This window comes from Tachysurus fulvidraco, chromosome 12 (genome assembly GCF_022655615.1).
Source record: "Tachysurus fulvidraco isolate hzauxx_2018 chromosome 12, HZAU_PFXX_2.0, whole genome shotgun sequence".
NCBI lineage: Eukaryota > Metazoa > Chordata > Actinopteri > Siluriformes > Bagridae > Tachysurus > Tachysurus fulvidraco.
Window position 1 is genome coordinate 6,243,413 of NC_062529.1, and position 23,368 is coordinate 6,266,780.

The window sequence follows — 23,368 nt, forward strand, 5'->3', positions numbered from 1 at the left end:
GATCATTTCGAAAACACATTGCTCTTCATTCTCTCAATGAACGGAAGAACTTTTATTAATCACCCGAATTGATTCCAACTGACATGATATTTGCATCAGATTCTAAATTGATATGTTATAATATGTTTGTTATAACACACCTGCAAAAGCAAGACATAAAACTGAGGCATTGATTGTTCTGGTGTATCTGTGACCATAGGTGCAGTTGGTTGAATAAATCTACTATTAAACTGTGTGCTGCTGTAGATTGATTCAGTATATAATTAAATCAGCTCCTCATATTCTCACAACATGTTCAGGAGAAGGGGTAATAAAAAAAAAAAGCCCACTATCCCAACATCAACTATTTACTTCTGTGCACAAATGATCAGCGAATTAATTACTAAGGACTGAACCTGATGACCAAGAAATTCCTTTAACACCTGCATTTGGTGCTGGAAACACTAGAACAGGAGTGAAACACACACACACACACACACACACACACACACACACACACACACACACACACACACACACACACACACACACACACACACACACACACGATTGTGAACTTAAACCTGAAAAAGCAAGAGTCTCGGTCAGACCCATTTCCTGTTGTGTTGTTTTCTGTGAGGTTGGTTTTTTTTTTTAACAAAACACAAATGAGCTGAAAAATGCACACTGAAGAAAAGCCCGGATCTCGAAGAAAGTCCCACCTTCCTCCCAAATCTTCCTCTACACACAGGGGTTTTACCCTCGCTATTAACTTCTTTTCAGAGTAAAATGCTGACTGATTTATTTACTGTGGGATTTCACAGCTGTTTCTCTTGTTGCTGTGTACATCCTAGCAGACGCAAACACTACAGGGGCTCTTGGGGAAATATATGAGTCTGTTACAGACTGCACAACCAGACGGCTTCTCTACACCTGGGGATTTTAATAAGTATGACCCCTAATTATTCCTGCCTAAATTTCACTAGAATATCAAGTCTGCAAACAGAGCAAAAACAAATTGAACCAGGTATTCACCCAAAAATGTTTCCTCTGTATTGATTATATCTGAGTAAGAGGAAGTCTCTGAGTGGTTTAAAATCACTTATTTCATAAACCTGCACACAGACAAAGCACTCACCTAAGGTTACAGGTATTTGGTCTCAAGACGGGAAATCCATTTCATCTTATGAACATTTCATAGTGCTTTCAGCTTGTTTAAATGCTCCCCAGGGAGAAGAAAATTGTGGAGAAGCTTCTAGCCATCAAACAGGACTGGCAGTGTATGGACTGCATCAGCAGTGAATGCATAATAAATATAAAGTTTCCCCCAGACATTCTAACTGAGCTAGCCTGCAATGATGACCTGGTCACCTTAGATTCGTTCAGCGACCTGACCATCTGCACTCGTTCTGCAATAGCCCCCGCTGAAGAAAGACAATTTTTTCCCATGCATTACAAAGCCGATGCACATCAGGCAAACAACTCGATCTTTCTGAATATCCAACACTCAAATAAATGACTTTTCTTTCACTGCAGAAGCCCCAAGTACCACATTACCCCATGCATTGAACATCTTCTATTTCTACCCTGCAAGCAACCTACAGTAGCTCTTCCCATTACTTAGCCACTGTGAGTCCTGTTCAGTTGCTTTCCTACATGATCATTACAGATAAAACTGGAAATGTAAATGCAAAACAGGATGGAGCTTTTGCCATAATTTCAGCACTGACTAAATCCACAACTGATGGAAATTTCATCAATTTCATCAGGCCCTGTTAGACTAACCGCACCGCGACACCCAACCGCTCCAGTCTATTGTATTTACATATAATTTGGGATGAGTGGCCTATAAATTCATACACTAATGTAGGCAGATAGTGAAGTGAAATCCAGATTTAAAGACTTAACTATATAAGGGGACATAGTTATTAGTGGATATACCTATAGGGACCTAAATATAAATAGTTGTCCCAGAGGTAATCAAAGTACTGTCTTATCCCCATCTGAAATAAACTTTGGACCAAAATGGATCTGAAAGATCAGGGCTGTGCATTCATTTATAACAAAAAAAACTGCACAAACACAAACAATTTGGCTTGAGCTCAACCAAAATGTAGCAACACACCAGCATTAATCAGCAAATTATGCTTGCATCAGCATGAAAAATGCAAGTGGTCTTATTTACAATGGCTATAAAAAGTATACACGCCCCTTGTTAAAATGGCAGGAGATTTTCAATCAAGATTAATTATGTATCAAAAATGACAGCATAAAAAAGTGAAAAGCAAATCAGAAACATTTTAGGGAATATTTCAAAATAAAAGTATAGTTTGTTGTAGCTTATAGTAGCCCGTAGAACATTTTTAAATTCCCTTATTTTTGTTGTATTAGTCTCTATATACCTTGATTTGTACAGTACTTGCAACGTTTAACGTTAATGTTAATGTGTACTTAAATGTTTAAATTTTAGATACAGTACAAAAATATTTACCAATAAAGATTCCTACTTAATTCCTCTTAACTTTCCAGGCACTGTAACTCCAGTAGAAGAATGTTAATGTACTATTCTCCATTTATGTAATACCTGAGGTAATCAGATTTTAATCGATTAACAAGTGAATTGCTTGTATTAATGCAAATTCATTCAAATGGATAAAAAGCTCACCTTATATCCATCGAAGACGAAGGCCTGATCATCTGTTCCCAGTTCCACATCAGGCCGCACGCCTGGCCGAGCCCAACCGACCCTCATATCTCCTCCGGTCACTATCTCAAACTCAAAATACCACTTCCCTGTTTTCACTGCATATGTCCTCTCCAAACGGAAAAAACGAATCTTATCGATGCTTAGTCTCTCCACCACACAACCTGCAAGCAGGGATAGAGTGCAAGAGACATTAGGAAACGCTGCACTGTCATGACCGACAAATATAAAAGTGTTTGCTTTGATAGTGTTTGGCTAAGCTGCTAGTTAGTTAACTACAATAAATGTCAAAGATTACTGTACATGACTGTTTGTATAACGCAAAATAATTGCAACAATTTAGTAAAGCTCAAAATTATTAAAAAAAAATTGTTTACTTAAATTCACATTTATACAATAATGCCTTGGTGTCTCTATCAATAAATGCATCAATACTAGTTTGCTAGGTCAAAAACAAAGGACACTATAAGCCTAAAACTTTGTTGGAAAGAAATATAGCAAATTTATAATAAATATACTGTAATGTACATAGACAAAGAGGGGAAAAAGAAGCACTTGTTTAAGTATTTTAGGAAGATGTATGTCTTCAGCTTTATTTAATATTTCATGTTGAACTACATAGCTAGTATAATTTTATTTGATGTAAGGTATCTGATGGTCTTAGAGCAGTTTGAAATTGATTCCAGAACAGTTTCTTTATTAAATTGCAAAATTCATATTGACTAGGTCAGAATATACCTAATCTCTCTCCAGTGGAGTCTAAATGATACTGTTCTAAGAATCTAACCTCTCTGAGCAACAGGAGATTATCCGAGGAACACTGGGTGTGATGGAAGACTACGAGATATTATGAAGAGCAGGTACGTTAATTAAATTCAATTCAATTCAATTAAAATTGATTTGTATAGCGCTTTTAACAATTGACAAAGTCTCTAAGCAGATTTACAGAACATAAACATAAAACAAAAGGTTGATATAAAGAATAATATAAAGATTAATATAATACAAAAAAAAATCAAGATTAATATTAGATATATTTAAATATATTTGGGAAGTCATGGCCTAATGGTTAGAGAGTCTGACTCCTAACCCTAAGGTTGAGGGTTCGAGTCTCGGGCATAAATGGCTTCCCACTGCTCTGGGTGTGTGTTCACTTTGGATGGGTTTGGAAGTGTGTGTGCACTTTGGATGGGTTAAACGCAGAGAACAAATTCTGACTATGGGTCACCATACTTAGCCGTACGTCACTTTTTCACTTTAAATGTGTTTGTATTTATCCCCAATGCGCAAGTCTGAGGTGACTCAGGCGGCAGTGGCAAGAAAAAACTATAATTCCAATCCGATTGCTTCTCTTTTTCTACCCTTCCTGAGGCAACTACAGATGTGCCAGCTCCAACTGTGTTCCGCTTCATGAAGATTTCAGACATTCAAAGAGGTGATGCCAACTACATGGTCTTTGAGGACAACAACCTCCTAATCAATACACAAAGTTCGGACTGTATATGACTGTAGAAAAGACATTATTCGAAATAACACCATCTGTAATTCACACACTCCTGTGTTTATTATATACAGATACTGCACACACATTATTAACAACAAAAGACCGAAACTATACCTAGTTATGGAAAACAAACAGCTGAATCTGTAATGCATGCTTTTATTTACTTGAGCCTGCTAGTATCTAGAAAAATGCTGAGTAGCCTCAATTGCTTGGCCAATTGAGCTGACCAATCAGGCTGTAACTCATGAGACAAATAAAACACATTGCACTCTCCACCTCTTGATTTTCATCCTCTAATGCCAAAGTTAAACCACATGACCTCATCCTTTATGCAGTGTTATTAATGAAAACATTATTGTTATTACAAGTTATTGTCAGCATTGCTGTAAAATGCATCATCATTTGCAAGCATTAATTACTAATAGGTATTTATGGAGCGGAAAAATACCAGCAAGCTTACGGTATATCTGCATATGACATTCTTGCTGTTTTAAATAACACACTGCTGATTAAACTTCCCTAAGGCACTCACCCCCCTCCTGGTCAGGAGGCTCGATGTTATAGCCGTAGCCAATTAGTGTACGGATGGCTTCACGCAGGCTGTCACGGTTCGACTTCTTGGTGCGCTCATCAAGCAATGCATATGGCACAAGACGGGGATTGCGCTTACTTTTCAAATCCTAAACAGAGATAGAAAGGAGCGGGTTATGCAGTGTTATTAAGCTACCCTGCTCATTCTATACAGCTGTGTTAAAACCTCCCTAAAATGGTTTCAGCTTATTGAAAAATGAATTATTATTATGTCTTAACATTGTGCTATCATGCTGTTTTTTTTGAAGAAAAAAAAAAACACTTATAGATGAGACATACTGTACAATTATGGCAAATAGTTTGTCTTGCTTGTGCTGTTGGTGAAATAGTTAATTAATTCAATTAAAGTAGTTGGCCTTAATCTTCTGGATTACTGTATTATACAAATGTACAGTATGTAGTCCATAAATGTCATCAACGGAAATCACCAAATCAGAACAATAACCTTTATTACCTGCTGTATGCCATAGGTCCAGCCCTGTTTAACCCGATCTTTGGCCCAAACGTTGTGTGCATTCTCAGCCAACTTGTCAACAAGCAGCTCTTGTGCAGGGCTCAGTTTCACTTCTGAAAGCTCCAGTGGCATGGGCTTGTAGCCATTAGACATCATGTAGCTTTGAGAAAGCATAGCAAAGGTTGTGACATTCAGTGCGTTATTCTCTAATAACCTTATTATTAGCTTTATAATTTATATTAATATTATATTAATAACTCAATTTTTAGCATTCTAATATCGGGGTCTGATTTTAGTCTAAATACATACTGTAGATGCTCTGCAATAAACAAAGTGTACATAAGTACACAGGTCTCAAATGCTTTTTGTGAAATTAATACAGAGTGTATAATTAGTTCTTAGAATCTAACTAGATTATGAATCACATTAGTCCTTTGAATGAATGCATTTTGTTGTTGTTCTTTATTATCCACTAGCAAGTTATCGCTCACCACTGACTGCTGCGACAGACTTACTTCTTTGGGAGTTTCACTTTTTTCAGCTCCTCCTCAGCGTTGACATTGAACTGAACCACATGGCAGCCAAGAGCCAAAAGAGTCCTAAAAACACATCATCCAGAGCTGCTGAGATATTGCGCTCACATTGCTATATTCCAGGGTGGTTCTCAACATAGGGTTTACTTGATTCACAAATGGGGTCATGAGAGAAACTTACAGTGCGGTCTTTTATTATATTATTTTATTGTACTAATAAATAATAGAAATAGGAATATGGATTATGTAAGAAAATCTTCAGAAATGTCACATTCAAACAAGTCAAATTTAACTTTATGGTATTTATGTTATTGCATGATGTTCCTGCTGATGTGTCTCAAAATCGTATATGTCTGTAGGAATCTTGAGTGTTATTAAGCATCAACAATAATCCGTTTTCCTATTTTTTTTAAAAAAAATCTCCCATGACCATGCCTGAAAGTTAAATAAAATTACTAAACATTTTACAGTATAGAGACCTTATAGACAGGGTGTCTGTCATCTATAGAGGATGTGGCTTTTTACTCCTCAAGATAAAGATTCACAGACGAGTGTGTGAACGATGGCACTTGCATTGCTGCTGCTTCTTCAAAATCATATGACGGGTATCAACCAGATCCCTTGGCGTTACTGGGTTGTCTCAAACCACCCCAGTGTGGATTAATTTTCTATAACAACACATTTCTCACTACACTGATAAATCAGCAATGGTATTATTTTGGTGTGTTTTTAGCTGCATCTCACATATTTAAAGCAGGTTGACATGTAATCATTGTCGAATGGCATTTAAATACAGTACATTAGTCCACACCCACAGAGGTCTTACTTTAACGTCTCTGTTGACATCTGCAGGTTGTAATTCCTCTCTGTTTCAGGCAGCTTTGAGAAATCCACCAGGCAGGGGTGCTGCCTTTTATTATCATCCCTTATCTGAGGAAGGACAGCACATAAATCATTACGGCACATTGGATCAACAGCAAGAAAAAAGACGCAAGTGGCAAAAAGCAAAACAATTGCATTATGTCGGCCGTAGTAACCCTGAAACTGACTGTTGATTGCTATAAAAGAGAGAGAAGAAAAGTATAATGAACAGTATTCAAAAACACACATAGATTTAGGAAGAAGGAATGGAATTTTATGTAATGTATAGGAATCATGGTCTGGAATAGTAATGCCCTGGTTTACTAAAATTTTGTGTGTGTAAAAAAAAACACATCATGCAAAAAGCTTAGTTATCAGTATTTATAGAGGACTGATAGAGAATTATGCATATAACATATTTGAAAATAGCACATACTGAAATTGCTTATTATCCAGAATACAATTTACTGCCACCTGAAAGTCACTTTGGTAATAATAATTGCTTACCCTATGGGTAGTTATTACATTTATGCATGCCCATTTCTGGTTTTTAATGTCAAAGTAAATCGATTGCGTTATTAATTGATGTTTTAATGTTAACACAGTAAATTTGGTTTTATATTACAGTTTTTCCCAGTTGTGTACACACATTTGCTGAGACTTTGGCCCATGGTCCCAAAACGCAAAACACAAAACAAAAAATGAACAACGTGACAAACCTCTAGCAAAATCAAAGACTGCGTTCAAACTGGTTTAACTTTTTATAAAATTGTTTTTTGCAACAAATTGTCAAACCCACGCATTCATGCATGCGGGCATTCCTCGACTGTCTGACTCTGATGAAACCAATCATCTATGACCGACACATCAGATGTTTTCCCAGACCAGTAGGCCAAGGGAGGTTGATAACCCAGCATGCATTGGAAAGGCACGTGTAAGAATAAATCAATGAGTTTTAGGCATACTCAGCCCACTAGAGGAATTTGCTCCATGAGTGCTGTTCCTGACTATAATACATTCACAGTCAATGCTGATGTTATCTCCAAACTGTTCACAAAAGACCCTACAGGTACAGGTAAACTGAATTCCCCGGTCTGAGACAATGTTCTCGGGTAGGCCGTACTGTAGATGTGAAATGCATTGTGAAAATTAGATTTTGTTATCTCCATGGCTGTGGGAAATTTCATCTTTTTTATTTTTGGAGGCAATCTTACGATGCTGCCTTGATAGAAAGTAGTTTCCTGTTCTCTATATTTAATAGTTAGTTTCAGCAGGGGTCAGTTTATGATTTAAAAAAGGCACAAGGAAAGAGTTTACCAGAATCTCCATAATGCTGTGATAGCACAGCTCTGACACCACAGTTGGATCCATCAGACCTCTAACAAGAATGGGATATTGCGATCAGGGTGGTGGAGGATGGGTGCTGTGGTAAAGCAGAATTTGAGGTGTTCAAAGACCCTTTGGGCTTCCCAAATAGTAGTGGCATATGGAGGGAAGCCACACTGCTATAGTTCTGGGATGCACTTATTTCCAGGGATTTCAGAACAGCGTAACAGATATTGCGTCATTGGGCAAGAGTGGCTTATTTGATAATCTAACCCTAACCCTAACCGTAGTTTTTGGTTGTTTATTTGTTTTCTAGTATAGCTTAACTGTAAGATAATAAAGCATAATAGATATAAAATATAAAATCTACCTGTTTTGTCCTTGATTATCCATCGTAGGTACAGTATGCTCTTTATTTTGAAAAAGGGCGTTTTTCCAAGACCTCCAGAAACACGTCCACTTTACGTCGTGGTAAAGAAACCCCTGGAATTTAGTGAATGCCCTATAGTTCTGGATTAAACAACGGTAAAATTTGGCATGGCCTAGAACTCTCAGCAACTTTTTAATGCTTGTGGAAGGAGGTAAGGGTAGCGGACGGAATTGTAATGGAATTAAGTCCTCTATAGTTAAGTTAAAGGCCGTAGACCACAAAAAAAATTTTCCAAGGAAAAACATTCCGTCAGCTGTGGATGTGGAAGGACGGATGAACACTGCTGCTAGTGCCTCCTCAATGTACTGCTTCATGGCCTGTGTTTTAGTCATGAAAGAGAGGGTAAATAATTATTTTATGAGGTGAAGTCTCGGAAAGCCAGACAATAGCACAGTTTTGTGGCACGTTCATGTTCCAAGTTTAGTGTGCAAACATTTGGGAAAAACTGTTCAGTGCAAATATCTGCCTCGTTATTTGCATATACCTTAACAACCTGAACAATTAGAACATAATTCTTCATTTCAGTATTTTTTTTTTTTAAACTGTACATGCAAATTAGTGCTCCTTAAGTGGCATCTTAGTAAACCAGGGCCTATGTGTGTATGCAGAGAATGGATGAATAGTCCTTTATAAACAAGCATGTGACTACTACTAATTAATGGGAAATTACTCAGTAAGAATGACAGGAGTAGTTCACCATTAACTATGCAGTAATTACATCTTACACAAGCAGTATTTAGATTTTCTCCTGCAGAACTACTATTCAAAATATTTCAACTCAATTCAATTAATTTGTATAGTGCTTTTAACAATTCACATTGTCCCAAAGCAGCTTTGCAGAAGTGTAGAAACAGAATTTATATATATATATATATATATATATATATATATATATATATATATATATATATATATATATATATATATATATAATAAATACTTTTATACTATTATATATAAATACTATATATTTCTTTGATTCTAACATCAATCCCTACCCTTAATGAGCAAGACAAAGGCGACAGTGGCAAGGATAAACTACCTGGGGAAGAAACCTTGAGAGGAACCAGGCTCAGAAGGGAATACATCCTTATTTTGCATGACAGTAAATAATGTAAATGTAAATAATGCCCTTTCTACAACAGTTTATAATCAGCGCAATCAGCAAGTTCACTATAGACCCAACACTAATTCCTTCCTGCCAAAGTCTTTGAATGATTGCTGATAAAGACCAGACCATACAGCTGACCTGACACAACATTGGTTCAAAGTAGGCATGACAGTCTCCGGGCGGCTCCATCCACAACAATCCCATGAGTCACTAGCAGACCATGCAGATAAATCCCTGGCAGGGTGAACACCGGGACTCCAACCAGGGGTAAAACGTCAGGATTGATGAAAAAGGTCCGGAAGAAGAGGCGATCAGAATGGGAACTTAGTTAACTGTATTACTTTCCCAATAGACACAATAGTCTCACCTTCCTCTTTTACTACTTTACACATTGCTAATTACATAAAAGTTCCTTTATTTCATAGTACAGGATAATCTGGAACAGTGTCATAAAGTGAAACATGCATATGTGCATGCACACACACACACACACACACACACACACACACACACACACACACACACACACACTTTCCAGGATCTTTCCAATGTTTGCCAGCTTCTAGCAGGCATACCTTGTGATTCCCTCGGTGTGGTGTCCCAAGTTAGGCCATTGGCAAAGTAAAGACGAAGGTATCTAAAGTTTCCGAGTCTTTCCATGGCACCTATTTGGATTTGTGATAGTATGTGTACTTGTATACAGACCTCTCTCATTTTGCTAATGTTATAAGAAAGGCTCTTGTTGTGCCACCACTGTGTGGCAATGGATGTCAGTCAACTGCAGTGGGGTATGTGGCAGCAGAGCCAGGCACAAGGTGTAAATGAAGGGTAGGGTCGCTAAGAAGAGCTTTGTCATGTGAACTTTGCCATGCAAGTTACTAATGCCAAGCATTCTTACTGAGCAATTAATTAGTGGTTATTAATTAGTGGTTACTTTTACAAAACTATTTGATTTATTTGTAGTCCTGTTTTGTAGTCTTTTCAGCAAACAGAGCATCACTGCTGGACACAGAGGAATATCTGCATGTCTAGGGAAATATAAGTAAGCTCCCATGATACCTTGATAATGTAAAGCCATCATCAATTGTGCCAGATGCAATTACATTTTGATCTCAGTTCTCCAGCCAATGCTACATCACCCCAAAGTTAACAAGGTCTCATTAAAAACAGATAGAAATTCTTGCCCACAACAGCTGGACCTCAATGATGGCAGATTAATAAGTGAAGAGCTCGACCTGACATAACGGTCGCTCTTGGCCCCAATTGAGAACTCTATTAAAATAATATAAGGAACAGAAAAAACTGGCCTGAGTACAAAAAGAGACTCAGATGTTCAGGGCTTAGGAGAAGGAAATCAAGGAGAATGTACATAAAAATATGATCAATATAAGACAACACATTAATCATATTTGTAGTACGAATATACAAGCGCTGCGTTTTTGAAGATGAATTTGTCTTAAAGGGCCCACTTTGGACTTACAGCCATTTATAGTTAAAATAAAGAAGAGAGGATTACTGATGGTCATTAAAAATCCTCTTAATGATGGTCTGACTTTACCGACAGAAATGAATCAGTCTAAACTGAATTAATATTTACACTAAATTCTAAATGGGTACTGGAAAATGCTGAAAGTCCTGAAATGGTGATATGGCAAGGGTAATACCTGCAGCAAGTGTGTGCTGTTACCCATTCAGCCCTTTAATCTGAGTAAATCAATCATAATTTAAAGTAATATCAATCATACCCAAAATGGGAGAAATGGCCGAACTGAGCAATCTGAGACATATGGAAATTAGTATGGAGTAGATGGTTTCAATTGCACAATGAACCAAAATCGTTTTCACTTACCCTCTGTTTAATTTGATCAGCAAATTATAAAAGAGAAAGCAAAGTGAAGCACTGAACAAGCTTTGGCTAATATAAAATTTCAGAGGAAGAATCTGTTTGAATTCTAAAAGGTTTCAGTGGTATGCTTTTGAAATATTGGTGTGGATGAAATTGAGTGTATTGTAAAGTGTCTTCTCAGAACTAAAATGTATGGTTGTGGCTTAAAATGGTATGAACTATGTGCTATTAGGACTGTTGATTTATTTATTTATTTATTTTGTAGTTGTACCTTGCCATAAGTCCAGCCCAGTTCAATCTTGTTAATGGCCCATAGTTCATGGATGTTCTCAGCCAGCCTGTCACGTACTTTTTCCAGGTGAGGCGGCATGACAATCTGTGACATAAAAAAGGGGTTTACAATGAGCCATTTGTTCATTTCATTATTTCTCACTATTATTAAAATAAGAGACGGTTTATTGGTTGGATTTTGGTCCCTTTGTTAAAGGTGGGGTCTCCATTGTTTAAGAAATGCTTCAGAAAACTGTGTTGGGCCACCAAACAAAACAAAAACAAACAAACGTGTAGCAAATGAGCAGAGAGGGGCGTGTCTTGTCAATATGGGCGGAGAGAGTGTTCAGTGCGCATGTGTGACATTAGCAGAAAGCGGTTTTAACATTGACAATGGAGGATAAAAACAAAGAAAGAAAGCAAAGGAAGGCTTACGATAAGACAAGAAGCAGGACCCCTGATAATATAGGATCAGCTTTCCAGCGCTGGAGAGAACTGAACGTCTTCCGCGTGAAACGGAGATAAACCTTACATGGTACAACACACAATACTACAAAAACATCTGTATTACCATAGTATTACTCATTGAGTTCATTTATTGATAAAAATATACCCTCGGTCAGCTGCCCCAACGGGTTCTGCCATAACACTTGTCTGGGTTATACTTGGGTTATACTTGTCTGGTGTATGTGTGTGTGTGTGTGTGTGTGTGTGTGTGCCAAATGTCAACATTGGCTTTCAAACAACGGAGACCCCACCTTTAATAAGTTATTTTGTTTTGTTGCACATGCTATGTTTTTTTAGTTAAATAAAATAAAAAAAATATTAAAATACTTGAGCGATATCTGTGAAGATATGTAAACTCTTTGTGTGTCCTTATACACTAAGTGGTATTTAATAGGAACACTTGAACACCTGCTCAATCATGCAGTTATCCAATCCACCTAAGCACAGTGCTTAAAATCCTACAGTTACAGGTAAAAGAGCTTCAGTTAATGTTCACATCAAACATTAAAATGAAAATAAATAAATAAATAAATAAAATTAAATAATAATAATAATAATAATAATAATAATAATAATAATAATAATAATAATAATAATAATAATAATAATAATAATAATAATAATAATAATAATAATAATAATAATAATAATGTCCTCATTGATTTTGACCATGGCAAGGTTATTGTTGCCAGACAGACTGGATTGAGTATTTCAAAAACTGCTGATCTCCTGGGTTTTCTTCTGAAAGAATCGCATGATAAACGAAAACATGAAGTGAGTAACAATTCTGCAGGTGCAAATGCCTTGAGGGAGGTCAGAGGAAAATGGCCAAACAGGTTCAAGCTGACAGGACGGCTACCATAAATGAAATAATGACTTTGTACAACCTTGGTGAGAGGAAAAAGTCAGATCTCAGAACATACAACAGCTAAAGACCACATGGGTGTCCAATCCTGTCAGCTAAAAACATGAATCTGAGGCGACATGGAGGTAGTTTATGATTAAATGGTTTAACAAAGATGAAAATTACGTAACTTATATGGTCAAAAGATCGCAATCCAAACATCTTAAGGAACAATAGTGTTCATCCTCACAATACAGTCGCAGACACATATGGCATAATCTGAAAGTATTTCACATAACGTTTGTTGATTTAATAATCAGGAAGATATTATTTTGGAGAAAATGCTTTTATAATATTAAGCATTTTTTTTATTGCAGGGGAATGATCAGTGCTGGTTTCAAACAAGAAGTTGCAACACAGGTATATTTCATAAATATAATAATATAAAGCAAAGAATAGAGCTAAAGAGATAAATTAATAAAATTTCAATATAAGTATTATATAATATTTACATTGTTTTTGTAAGCTTACCAGGGTCTTTATGGTCTTAGTAAAATTAGGCTCTGTTATAAACCAACTATACATCCATCCATCCATCCATCCATCCATCCATCCATCCATCCATCTTCTACCGCTTATCCGGGGCCGGGTCGCAGGGGCAGCAGACTAAGCAGGGATGCCCAGACTTCCCTCTCCGCCGAGACACTTCCTCCAGCCCTTACGGGGGAATAACGAGGTGTTCCCAGGCCAGCCAGGAGACATAGTCCCTCCAGCGTGTCCTAGGTCTTCCCCTGTGCCTCTTCCCAGTTGGACATGCCCGGAACACCTCCCCAGGCAGGCGTCCAGGAGGCAACCGAAACAGATGTCCGAGTCACCTCAACTGACTCCTCTCGATGTGGAGGAGCAGCGGCTCTACGCTGAGCTCCTCCCGAATGACCGAGCTCCTCACCCTATCTCTAAGAGAGCGCCTCATTTCGGCCGCCTGTATCCGGGATCTTGTCCTTTCGGTCATGACCCAAAGCTCATGACCATAGGTGAGGGTAGGAACGTAGATCGACTGGTAAATAGAGAGCTTCACCTTGTGGCTCAGCTCTTTCTTCACCACAACAGACCGGTATATCGACCGCATCACTGCAGAAGATACACTGATCCGCCTGTTGATCTTTCGCGCCATCCTTCCCTCACTCGTGAACAAGACCCCAAGATACTTAAACTCTTCCACTTGAGGCAGGAGCTCTCTGCCAACCTGAAGGGGACAAGCCACCCTTTTCCGGCTGAGAACCATGGCCACGGACTTGGAGGTGCTGATTCTCATCCCCGCTGCTTCACACTCGGCTGCAAACTGTCCCAGTGCAGAATGAAGGTCCTGATTTGAGGAAGCCAACAGGACAGAGCCAAAAAGCAGAGATGAAATCCTGTGGTTCCCAAAACGGACTCCCTCCGGCCCCCGACTGTGCCTAGAAATCCTGTCCATATAAATAATGAACAAGACCGGTGACAAAGCGCAGCCCTGTCGGAGTCCAACATGCACTGGGAACAAGTCTGACTTACTGCCGGCTATGCGAACCAAACTCCTGCTCCAGTCATATAAGGACAGCCCTTAGCAGAAAGCCCCGGACCCCATACTCCCAGACCACAGGTCACCACGAGGGACACAGTCGAATGCCCTCTCCAAATCCACAAAGCACATGTGGACAGGTTGGGCAAACTCCCATGCACCCTCCAACAACCTGGCGAGGGTATAGAGATGGTCCAGTGTTCCACGACCAGGACGAAACCCGCATTGTTCCTCCTGAATCCGAGGTTCAACTATCGGCCGAATTCTCCTCTCCAGTACCCTGGCATAGACTTTTCCGGGGAGGCTGAGGAGTGTGATCCCCCTGTAGTTGGAACACACCCTCCGGTCTCCATTCTATAAACAGAGGGACCACCACCCCAGTCTGCCAGTCCAGAAGCATGACATCCCATCCAGAGACTTGAGGTACTCGGGGCGGATCTCATCCACCCCCGGTGCCTTGCCACTGAGAAGCTTCTCAACTACCTCAGTGACTTCAGCTTGCAGGATCGACGAGTCCACAACCGAGCCCTCGGCCTCTGCTTCCTCAGTGGAAGACATGTCGGTGGGGTTGAGGAGATCCTTGAAGTACTCCTTCCACTGTCTGAGAATGTGACATTCCATGTCCCTAGAGCCAGATTACGTGTCCGGGGATTGGGTTGCCGAGGCCCCTGCCTTCGACTGCCATCCAATCTACAATGCACCGACCCCTTACGGTTCCTCCTGCGGGTGGTGGGCCCACGGGAGTCCAGCCCTACATCGCTCCTTCGGGCTGAGCCCGGCCGGGCCCCGTGGGGAAAGACCCTGTTACCAGGCGCTCGCTTGCGAGCCCCAACCCCAGGCCTGGCTCCAGGGTGGGGCGCCGGTTGCGTCATACCGGGCGACGTCACGGACCTTGATTTTGAATTCTTCATACACCAATTAACTATTATTATAACCAAAGACCAGGCAATATTTTTCTTACAGTTAAATGTTTAGATTCATTGTCCCTGTGCAAACTGCAGACACCGAATCTCTGTTTTCCTTACATTAATGTGGAACCCGATGTGGTCTTGAGTGGAGTCAAACTCAATGTGTATGTGTCACTGTGTAACTAAAGAGACAGCAAACTTACCCGGTTATGTACCATTGCTCAAACTGTCAGCAGTTTTGTAAACTCTAATTACATTTACTCTTGCTCATGTTTAGTAATCGTTTTCTCCTGGACAGGGTTGTGGTTAGGGACGAATACACTAATTCCAATCAAAGTATGGAATGCCAACCCTTTTTTAAGCACCATGCACACACACACTTTATCACACATTTATTTACATCTAAGGGCAAAATAATAGTGTCCATACCTGAGTGGTGTCCACTGGTGTGGGTATAAAAGAAGCCTGGGACAGAAATTGTGTGGTGCCCAGCAAGTCTCTAACTCCATCCGCATCCCTTTTGTACTCCTTCACTGGTTCTACTCGCATCCTTTCTTTAGGAAGCAGTGCCTCATAGCAGGGAGCATAGCCTGATGGAGGAAGGAACTTGAATTCACCATGGCGACCACCTAAAAGGAAGCGCACCCTGCAGACATAAACAAGGAATGAGTGGGTGAAAAAGAACATAAAAATAAGCATGTCTCTGGACAAGTCCTCCTGCATGATAAAGAAGTCAGTCCAAGATGACATGCTGAATGTTGCTTTTGGGAGACCTGGGCCCGATTTTATAAAGAATAATCTCAGAGAGCTCCTAATTTATCTTAGAAATATCTAATTAGGTGTCTTAAGCACTATTTGGACGGGACTAGTTTTACGTGGGGACGTGGGGGTAAAGTAATTATTACCAGAGCTTCTCTGTGATTTTAGTCCCATCCGAATGTGCCATCTGGGTAATCATTACGGACAATGTCAGTAAAGATTACAGCGACTTTTACCTTCTGTAAAAAGGTCCGGAAAAATTACCTCAGGTAATACTAATCCCGTCTGAAAAGACCCGCTGTAAATATGTACGGTAAAGTTCTGTCATTTCCTGTTTAAAAGTAGTTTTTGGCGTGTTTTGCAAGCATGGAGGCACTTGAAACAGGAAGCAACGTCATACGCACATGACGACAAGGAGGTTACTTTGGTGCGTAAAGTGAGTTACCCCTCCCACTTCTGCTAGTTTTACTGAGATGTCTTGTCTCGTGCGAATTAGCCAATTAATATTTCAGACGTCCTGAGGTAAAATTGCATTACTCCACGTCCCCACGTAAAACTAATCCCGTCCGAATAGGGCTTTAGCTTAAGAGTGATTCAGGACAAATCTCATAGCAACACTGAACAAGGAAAATACAAAAACTCTTACCTGAGAGAGGAGGAGAGGCTGAACCTGTGGCTAGGTATGATGCATTATTTTGAATACTGTGATTGGTTGTTCAATAAAAGAATTTAGAAGCGCTTTTAAATTATGGTCTATTATAAGCCTTCACTTTTCTCTATGTTAAGATATCTGAGGTTATGTCCTGTAGGGATTACGTTCTTGACCGTTCATATATAATTAACTCGCTATCATTCTTAAATATTGTATGCAACACATTTCTTCGCCTCTTCACCTTTCGGCTATTTTCTCCTCTGCTAAACAAATTTTTAATTCTCTTAAAAGTCCTCCTTACTGCTCCTAACACTTTTTGACCATGAAAGCTCTTTTAAGGGTTAAGATGCTTTATGAATAACTTTTTTTTCTTCTAGAATTTTCTCTTTAATTTTAAGGGGAAACACCCACATTACTAAGAATTTTCTTACAGTATAATTACATAACTAGGTGCAACTCTTTGCACTAAGAATCTTAATGAATAACCTGCCTGCTTAAATCTATGTGCTTAAGAAAATAAAACAAACAAAAAGATTTTTTTTCATTTGTAAAATTAGTTTTTTTCTAAATTGAAGCACAGTGTAACATGTAACGAGTGAGAAATTTATTTGTTTAAATTTATATGTTAACAGTTTGGGTAAAAGGCGAGTGCTCTTAGTGCCAGTGTGCAATAGCACTGTGTAAGCAATGATATATTTATTCAAATAGAGACAGCCTTGCAAAATGAGCAGTGCATAACAAAATTAATCATCATCACAAAGTGTTTTTAACTGATCATGTATCAATGTTTTAGATCTGTCAACTTGCTAACACTCAGTAACCCCTCTCTCTAAACTTAACTGATAGCCTCCCCTTACTTTCCAGCGTTCTCTAAACACCCGGTAAGGCTTTTGAATGGAAAACCATTTGCATCTGGCCTCTTCAGACACACTTACAGTACCAACACAAAGCTTAATAAACAATAAAATCAATTAACATGATGTATACTTTTGTATGTACAGTATACAGTACTTGTTGTATGTACAGTATACAGTACTTGTTGTATGTACTGTATACTTTTGAAGAAACGAGTCCCTTCTCTGAATTCAAACCCCTATTAAACATTTTTGCACTTTAATCAAAACTCCAAAATAGCAGTTTAGAAAAGATTACTAGGGACTGGTTGAAAATGTTCACTATCAATTCTTTATAGTTCTCTTAAATGCAGAAGCTGTGTTCTTTTGCAATTTATTTGTTCTCTTTGAAAAATCTGTTCACTTTATCCATTTTTATTGTATATTGTTCTATTTATATTTATTTGTGTTTAAATGTTCATAGTTCTTTTTATTATTAAAAATATATATTAAACTTCTTATTATGAGAATTAAAATTGTTATTTTCAACCTGTTTTCGTAATGTAATTCAATACCGTGATACCACTGAATACAATGATAAAAGCTGAATGTGATTGCAAATGCCAGGATTATTAACATGCCCACCATGTACTCAATGTTAATTTTCTATTAATATTATTAACACTCAACATAAAGAAAGAAAATACACCTTAGAGAAAGAAAGAAAATACACCTCTAACATTTTACCAGCAAAAAGAATAAATGTAAGTGTGTGGGTGTGAATAAGGTTTGAAAGTAAGCTGTACTGCAAGAAGGCAATAAAGAAACATGGCAGTATGTTTTAAAGCAGCTGAGTAATAGAAGCAATGAGAAACAATTACACTGCAACAGCATGTCACAGCTTAAAACCTAATTCTGTCTGAAAGCGTATCGAACTGTGACACTTAAACCCAGTGTACTGTGCAAACATACAGTATATACACACATACTGTATAATATAAGGCCAAAAGTTTGTGGGCACCTGCCATCACTCCCATACGTGTTTTTTTCTCAGACTGTTGCCACAAAATTGGAAGCACATACTGTAGTGGTATTGGATGTCTTTGTACAGTATGTATGCTGTAGCATTACAATTATCCTTCACTGGAACTACAGTAAGAATCCCAAAGATATTCTAGCTGACATTACATTACATTTACATTTAATTACATTACAACTGGCGTTTGGCAGACGCCTTTATCCAGAGAGACTTACATTTTTTTCTCATTTTTATTTAGCAATTGAGGGTTAAGAGCCTTGCTCAGGGCCAAGCAGTGGCAGCTTAGTTCAACTGGGATTTCAACTCACAACCTTCCGATTGGTAACCCAGCTTAAGCACTAGGCTACCGCATTCCATGACAGTGCCACTGTGCACAAAGCAAAGTCCAGGAAAACGTGGTTTGCCAAATTTAAATTGGAAGAAACTGAGTGGTTTGCACAAAGCACTTCCTAACTGTAACTTCCATTTCCTCCTGGCCTGGAAGAAGTTTCCGTCATCACTAAGGCTCTTGTGGCTGATTGAGAGCAAATCCCCACATTCACATTACAAAATCATCTGGAAAGCCTTCCCAGAAGAGTGGAGGTTATTTTTTATTGCAAATAAAAGACTAAATCTGTAATGGAATATTCAATATGTATTTTTACACGTGATGCTCCACTAACTTTTGGCCGTATATGGTATAATCCCTCTTATTTGTACTATTACATACTTGACCCCAGCGGAGAAGCTGACAACAGGGAAGAAGAGACCGTCTGTGTTGAAGCTCTCAAACATGCCTTGTACAGGCTGCCCGTTGATTCTAAAGGAGATGCTTGGAGCCCCAAGATCCAAACAGCAGCTGACTACGTCATCTGAGGTAAGTATGTGCTGGTTTACTGAAGCTACTCTCCGTGGGATTCGACCTGCAGCACAAACATTGACACGCAAACATAAAGGACTGTCTGTGAACACAGCGGAGTCAGTTAGTGCCTTATGATTGTGATATCTGCTCTTTCTAATTTCAAATCAGAATTTTACACACTATTTTTCTTTAGCTCAGCAATCCATTTTACATCATTCGAATGAGCACTGCACTTGCAAGAGAGACATTTTAGAATAAACAGAGCCTCAACATTCATTCATTCATTCATTCACTCATTTTCTACCGCTTATCCGAACTTCTCGGGTCACGGGGAGCCTGTGACTCTCTCAGGCATCATCGGGCATCAAGGCAGGATACACCCTGGACGGAGTGCCAACCCATCACAGGGCACACACACACTCTCATTCACTCACACAATCACACACTACGGACTATTTTCCAGAGATGCCAATCAACCTACCATGCATGTCTTTGGACCGGGGGAGGAAACCGGAGTACCCGGAGGAAACCCCGAGGCACGGGGAGAACATGCAAACTCCACACATAAGGCGGAGGTGGGAATCGAACCCCCAACCCTGGAGGGTTAGGCAAACGTGCTAACCACTAAGCCACCTTGCCCCCCACTGCCTGAACAAATTACCCCAATTTATACATAAAGACAACCCAATTAGATCAAACATAACACAAAAACAGGTCTCAATCTATTTTAAAGCATATACCTGACCACAAGTGAAGTCCATCAAAGCCATAAGAATAGAGGTCATCTCCAACTCCGTTACCCCCCCAGCCCTCTCCACCCCCTGGGTAGGGGGCATAGCCTTTGGAGGAAGCCCACCCGACTCGCAGGTGAGAAGGTTCGCTGGTTACAAAGTGCTCTACCTGGTCTATCATCAGCTCAAAGTACCACTTCTTGTACTGAGCTGAACCTTCCCTCACTCCCAGAAAGATGTTAGGTCTCATGCTACAGTATCAATATAGAAAAGAAAACAGAACAGAACAGAACAGTTTGTTTGAATAAGCTTCATAAATGATGAAAATCTGTAAATTTGATGTTTACAGAGCCTGGGGAAAGTGCAACACTGTGAAAACAGATGTGTTTAAATCAACACTTAGAGTGTTAATTTAACACACCTTTGTGCCTAGTTGGCATTTTTAACACAACCAGCATGTAATTATTTTTAATGCAGACAATGTGATGAATTATGTATTCAAATTTAGCCTATTGGGAGAAATACTTTCACTCACCTGCTCGACACACATGACATGGAAAAATACAAAAAGTACCCTTGTTTTAGCACTGCCAAATTCTCTGCTCTGATTGTTCAATACAGCTGATTCATTCTCTATAACGTCAGGTACAATTCGAATGATAAGTTCATATAGTTTCTGGATAATCAAACACCAACTTCACCAAATATAAAGTAAAAAAAAAAATAGAAAAAATGAATGAATTCCATAATATTAGTGCACTAATTTTGATGTGTTATAATTACTATGGAAACATCTCATTCGTTATTAGGAATTATATGATGAAGCTTGACATTATTTAATAATCGATGTCGCTTTCTGTAAGGACACATTTCTATAATATTTATGGAAAAAAGTCTCAGCTATAAATAGTTTAAAATGATTAAAAATCATAAATTATTTAAAATGTAATCACTGAGAAATTTGTAGAAGAGGAAGGAAAAACTTGACAGGCTGTTGTTGGAAAATAATAGACTTCTGCCACGGACCATGCTGCTGTTTATTATTTTCCTATAACACCATGCCTATTCCTTATGCATCCTTATCCATGTGTTATTCGGCTGTGGACGTCCTTTGGCTCTTCTGCTCGACTGTGGATGACGCTTGTCCTCCACATGCCTCGTTGCCGTGTTCCTCACTCTCCCACATGTCTCGCCTCCGTGTTCCTCGCTCTCCCACATGTCTCGCCTCCATGTTCCTCGCTCTCCCACATGTCTCGCCTCTGTGTTCCTCGCTCTCCCACATGTCTCGCCTCCGTGTTCCTCGCTCTCCCACATGTCTCGCCTCTGTGTTCCTCGCTCTCCCACATGTCTCGCCTCCGTGTTCCTCGCTCTCCCACATGTTTCGCCTCCGTGTTCCTCGCTCTCCCACATGTTTCGCCTCTGTGTTCCTCGCTCTCCCACATGTTTCGCCTCTGTGTTCCTCGCTCAACCCACATGCCTCACTGACATGTTCCTCAACCCCCCCACATGCCTCACTGACATGTTCCTCAACCCCCCCACATGCCTCACTGACATGTTCCTCGACCCCCCCACATGCCTCACTGACATGTTCCTCGAACCCCCCCCCACACACACACATGCCTCACTGCCATGTTCCTCACTCCCCCCCACATGCCTTGCTGACGTGTTCCTAACTCTCCCCACGTGCCTCACCATGTTCCTTGCTCCCCCTTCAACCTTGCCTTGATCCTTCCTGATTCTAGCCGGGATCATTGCCCCTTTGGACTTTGCCATGTTATTTGTTTTGTCCTCATGTGTGTTTGCCCCACCTGATCCTTAATCCATTCCCACCTCTGCACACCTGTTTCCGGTGTCTCACTAACTGCTCTCTCTATATATACCTGCTGTCTTGTGCTTGTTGTTTGCTGAGTCCTTCTCGTGTCTCCTGTTTTCTGGTTTCTTATTTTAGTTGCCTAGTCTTTTCTTTAGTGTTTTCCACGTATCTGTCATTTTGTTGTTAAACTTGATTAAACCCCTTTTACATGTTTTCCCTGCATTTGGGTCTGATTCCGCTACGTGAAGGCACTTGTTTCCCTGACACCAATTCAATGTTACAATAAAGGCAAAATATGGAAGACAAATGGAAGACAAATGAGAAGGAAAATAATTTCTTTACACAAAAAAATATCAGGGCTACAAAATTTAGAAATGATTTGCTAATCAGTCAGAACACAGTTGTAAAGTTCTGAAAACACAAGTCCAGATTAATACTCATTCCAGTACCCAGGCTCTGAAAGAATCATAAATGTCATACAAACAAAACATTACATTTGGTAGACTCTGTTGTGTGTTCATTTGCATATTTGCAACACCACCTTTGAATAAAATGTATTATTTTATTTATTCTAAAGATACTTACTTCTTACTACACTAACTTACAAAGTGGGTGTACTCATTTAGGCTGAGTACTGTGTGTGATTACAAACGAATCTCATTTTATATACAATCAGTTGCATAACTTTGTGCTTTGACCACTACAGAAACCTTTTTGTCCTTACCTTTGGACATCATTGACAAGCCGTGTCTGGAGTAACAGGTCTCGTTTTGGGAGCAGGTGATCGCAGATGAGGTTCTGATTGGCTCTTACAGCTACTCCGTTACAAACGCAGAGTGAGCACAGAACATCTAGGATCTTATTACAAACATAAAGGGAAATTTAAACAGGGTGTCAGTAGCATCCTTACAAACCTGGTTCATCATTTTACATGCATTTGAGACATCTACATTCATTCATTCATTCATTCATTCATTCATTCATTCATTCATTCATTCATTCATTCATTTTCTACCGCTTATCCGAACTTCTCGGGTCACAGGGAGCCTGTGCCTATCTCAGGCGTCATTGGGATACACCCTGGACGGAGTGCCAACCCATCGCAGGGCACACACACACACACACACACTCATTCACTCACGCAATCACACACTACGGACAATTTTCTAGAGATGCCAATCAACCTACCATGCATGTCTTTGTACCGGGGGAGGAAACCAGAGTACCCAGAGGAAACCCCCGTGGCATAGGGAGAACATGCAAACTTCACACAC

At 39.4% G+C, this 23,368-nt stretch overlaps 1 protein-coding gene across 12 annotated transcripts in view; it reads right to left on the minus strand.

The window, feature by feature from the left end:
* Window positions 1–23,368, minus strand: part of LOC113660277 (ryanodine receptor 3) — a 170,686-nt gene that overhangs the window by 78,939 nt on the left and 68,379 nt on the right. For 7 of the 12 annotated variants that reach the window (XM_047821332.1, XM_047821334.1, XM_047821331.1 and 4 more), the window contains 10 exons: window positions 22,819–22,952; window positions 20,291–20,532; window positions 19,419–19,611; window positions 15,856–16,072; window positions 11,611–11,715; window positions 6,592–6,695; window positions 5,748–5,831; window positions 5,233–5,392; window positions 4,720–4,867; window positions 2,645–2,847 (listed from right to left, as the gene is read on the minus strand). In XM_047821332.1, the coding sequence (XP_047677288.1) occupies window positions 2,645–2,847; window positions 4,720–4,867; window positions 5,233–5,392; window positions 5,748–5,831; window positions 6,592–6,695; window positions 11,611–11,715; window positions 15,856–16,072; window positions 19,419–19,611; window positions 20,291–20,532; window positions 22,819–22,952 (1,590 nt within the window). Of the gene's footprint in view, window positions 1–2,644; window positions 2,848–4,719; window positions 4,868–5,232; window positions 5,393–5,747; window positions 5,832–6,591; window positions 6,696–11,342; window positions 11,346–11,610; window positions 11,716–15,855; window positions 16,073–19,418; window positions 19,612–20,290; window positions 20,533–22,818; window positions 22,953–23,368 lie in introns of all 12 variants that reach the window. The other 5 variants (XM_047821329.1, XM_047821325.1, XM_047821328.1 and 2 more) reach the window with 1 other exon arrangement.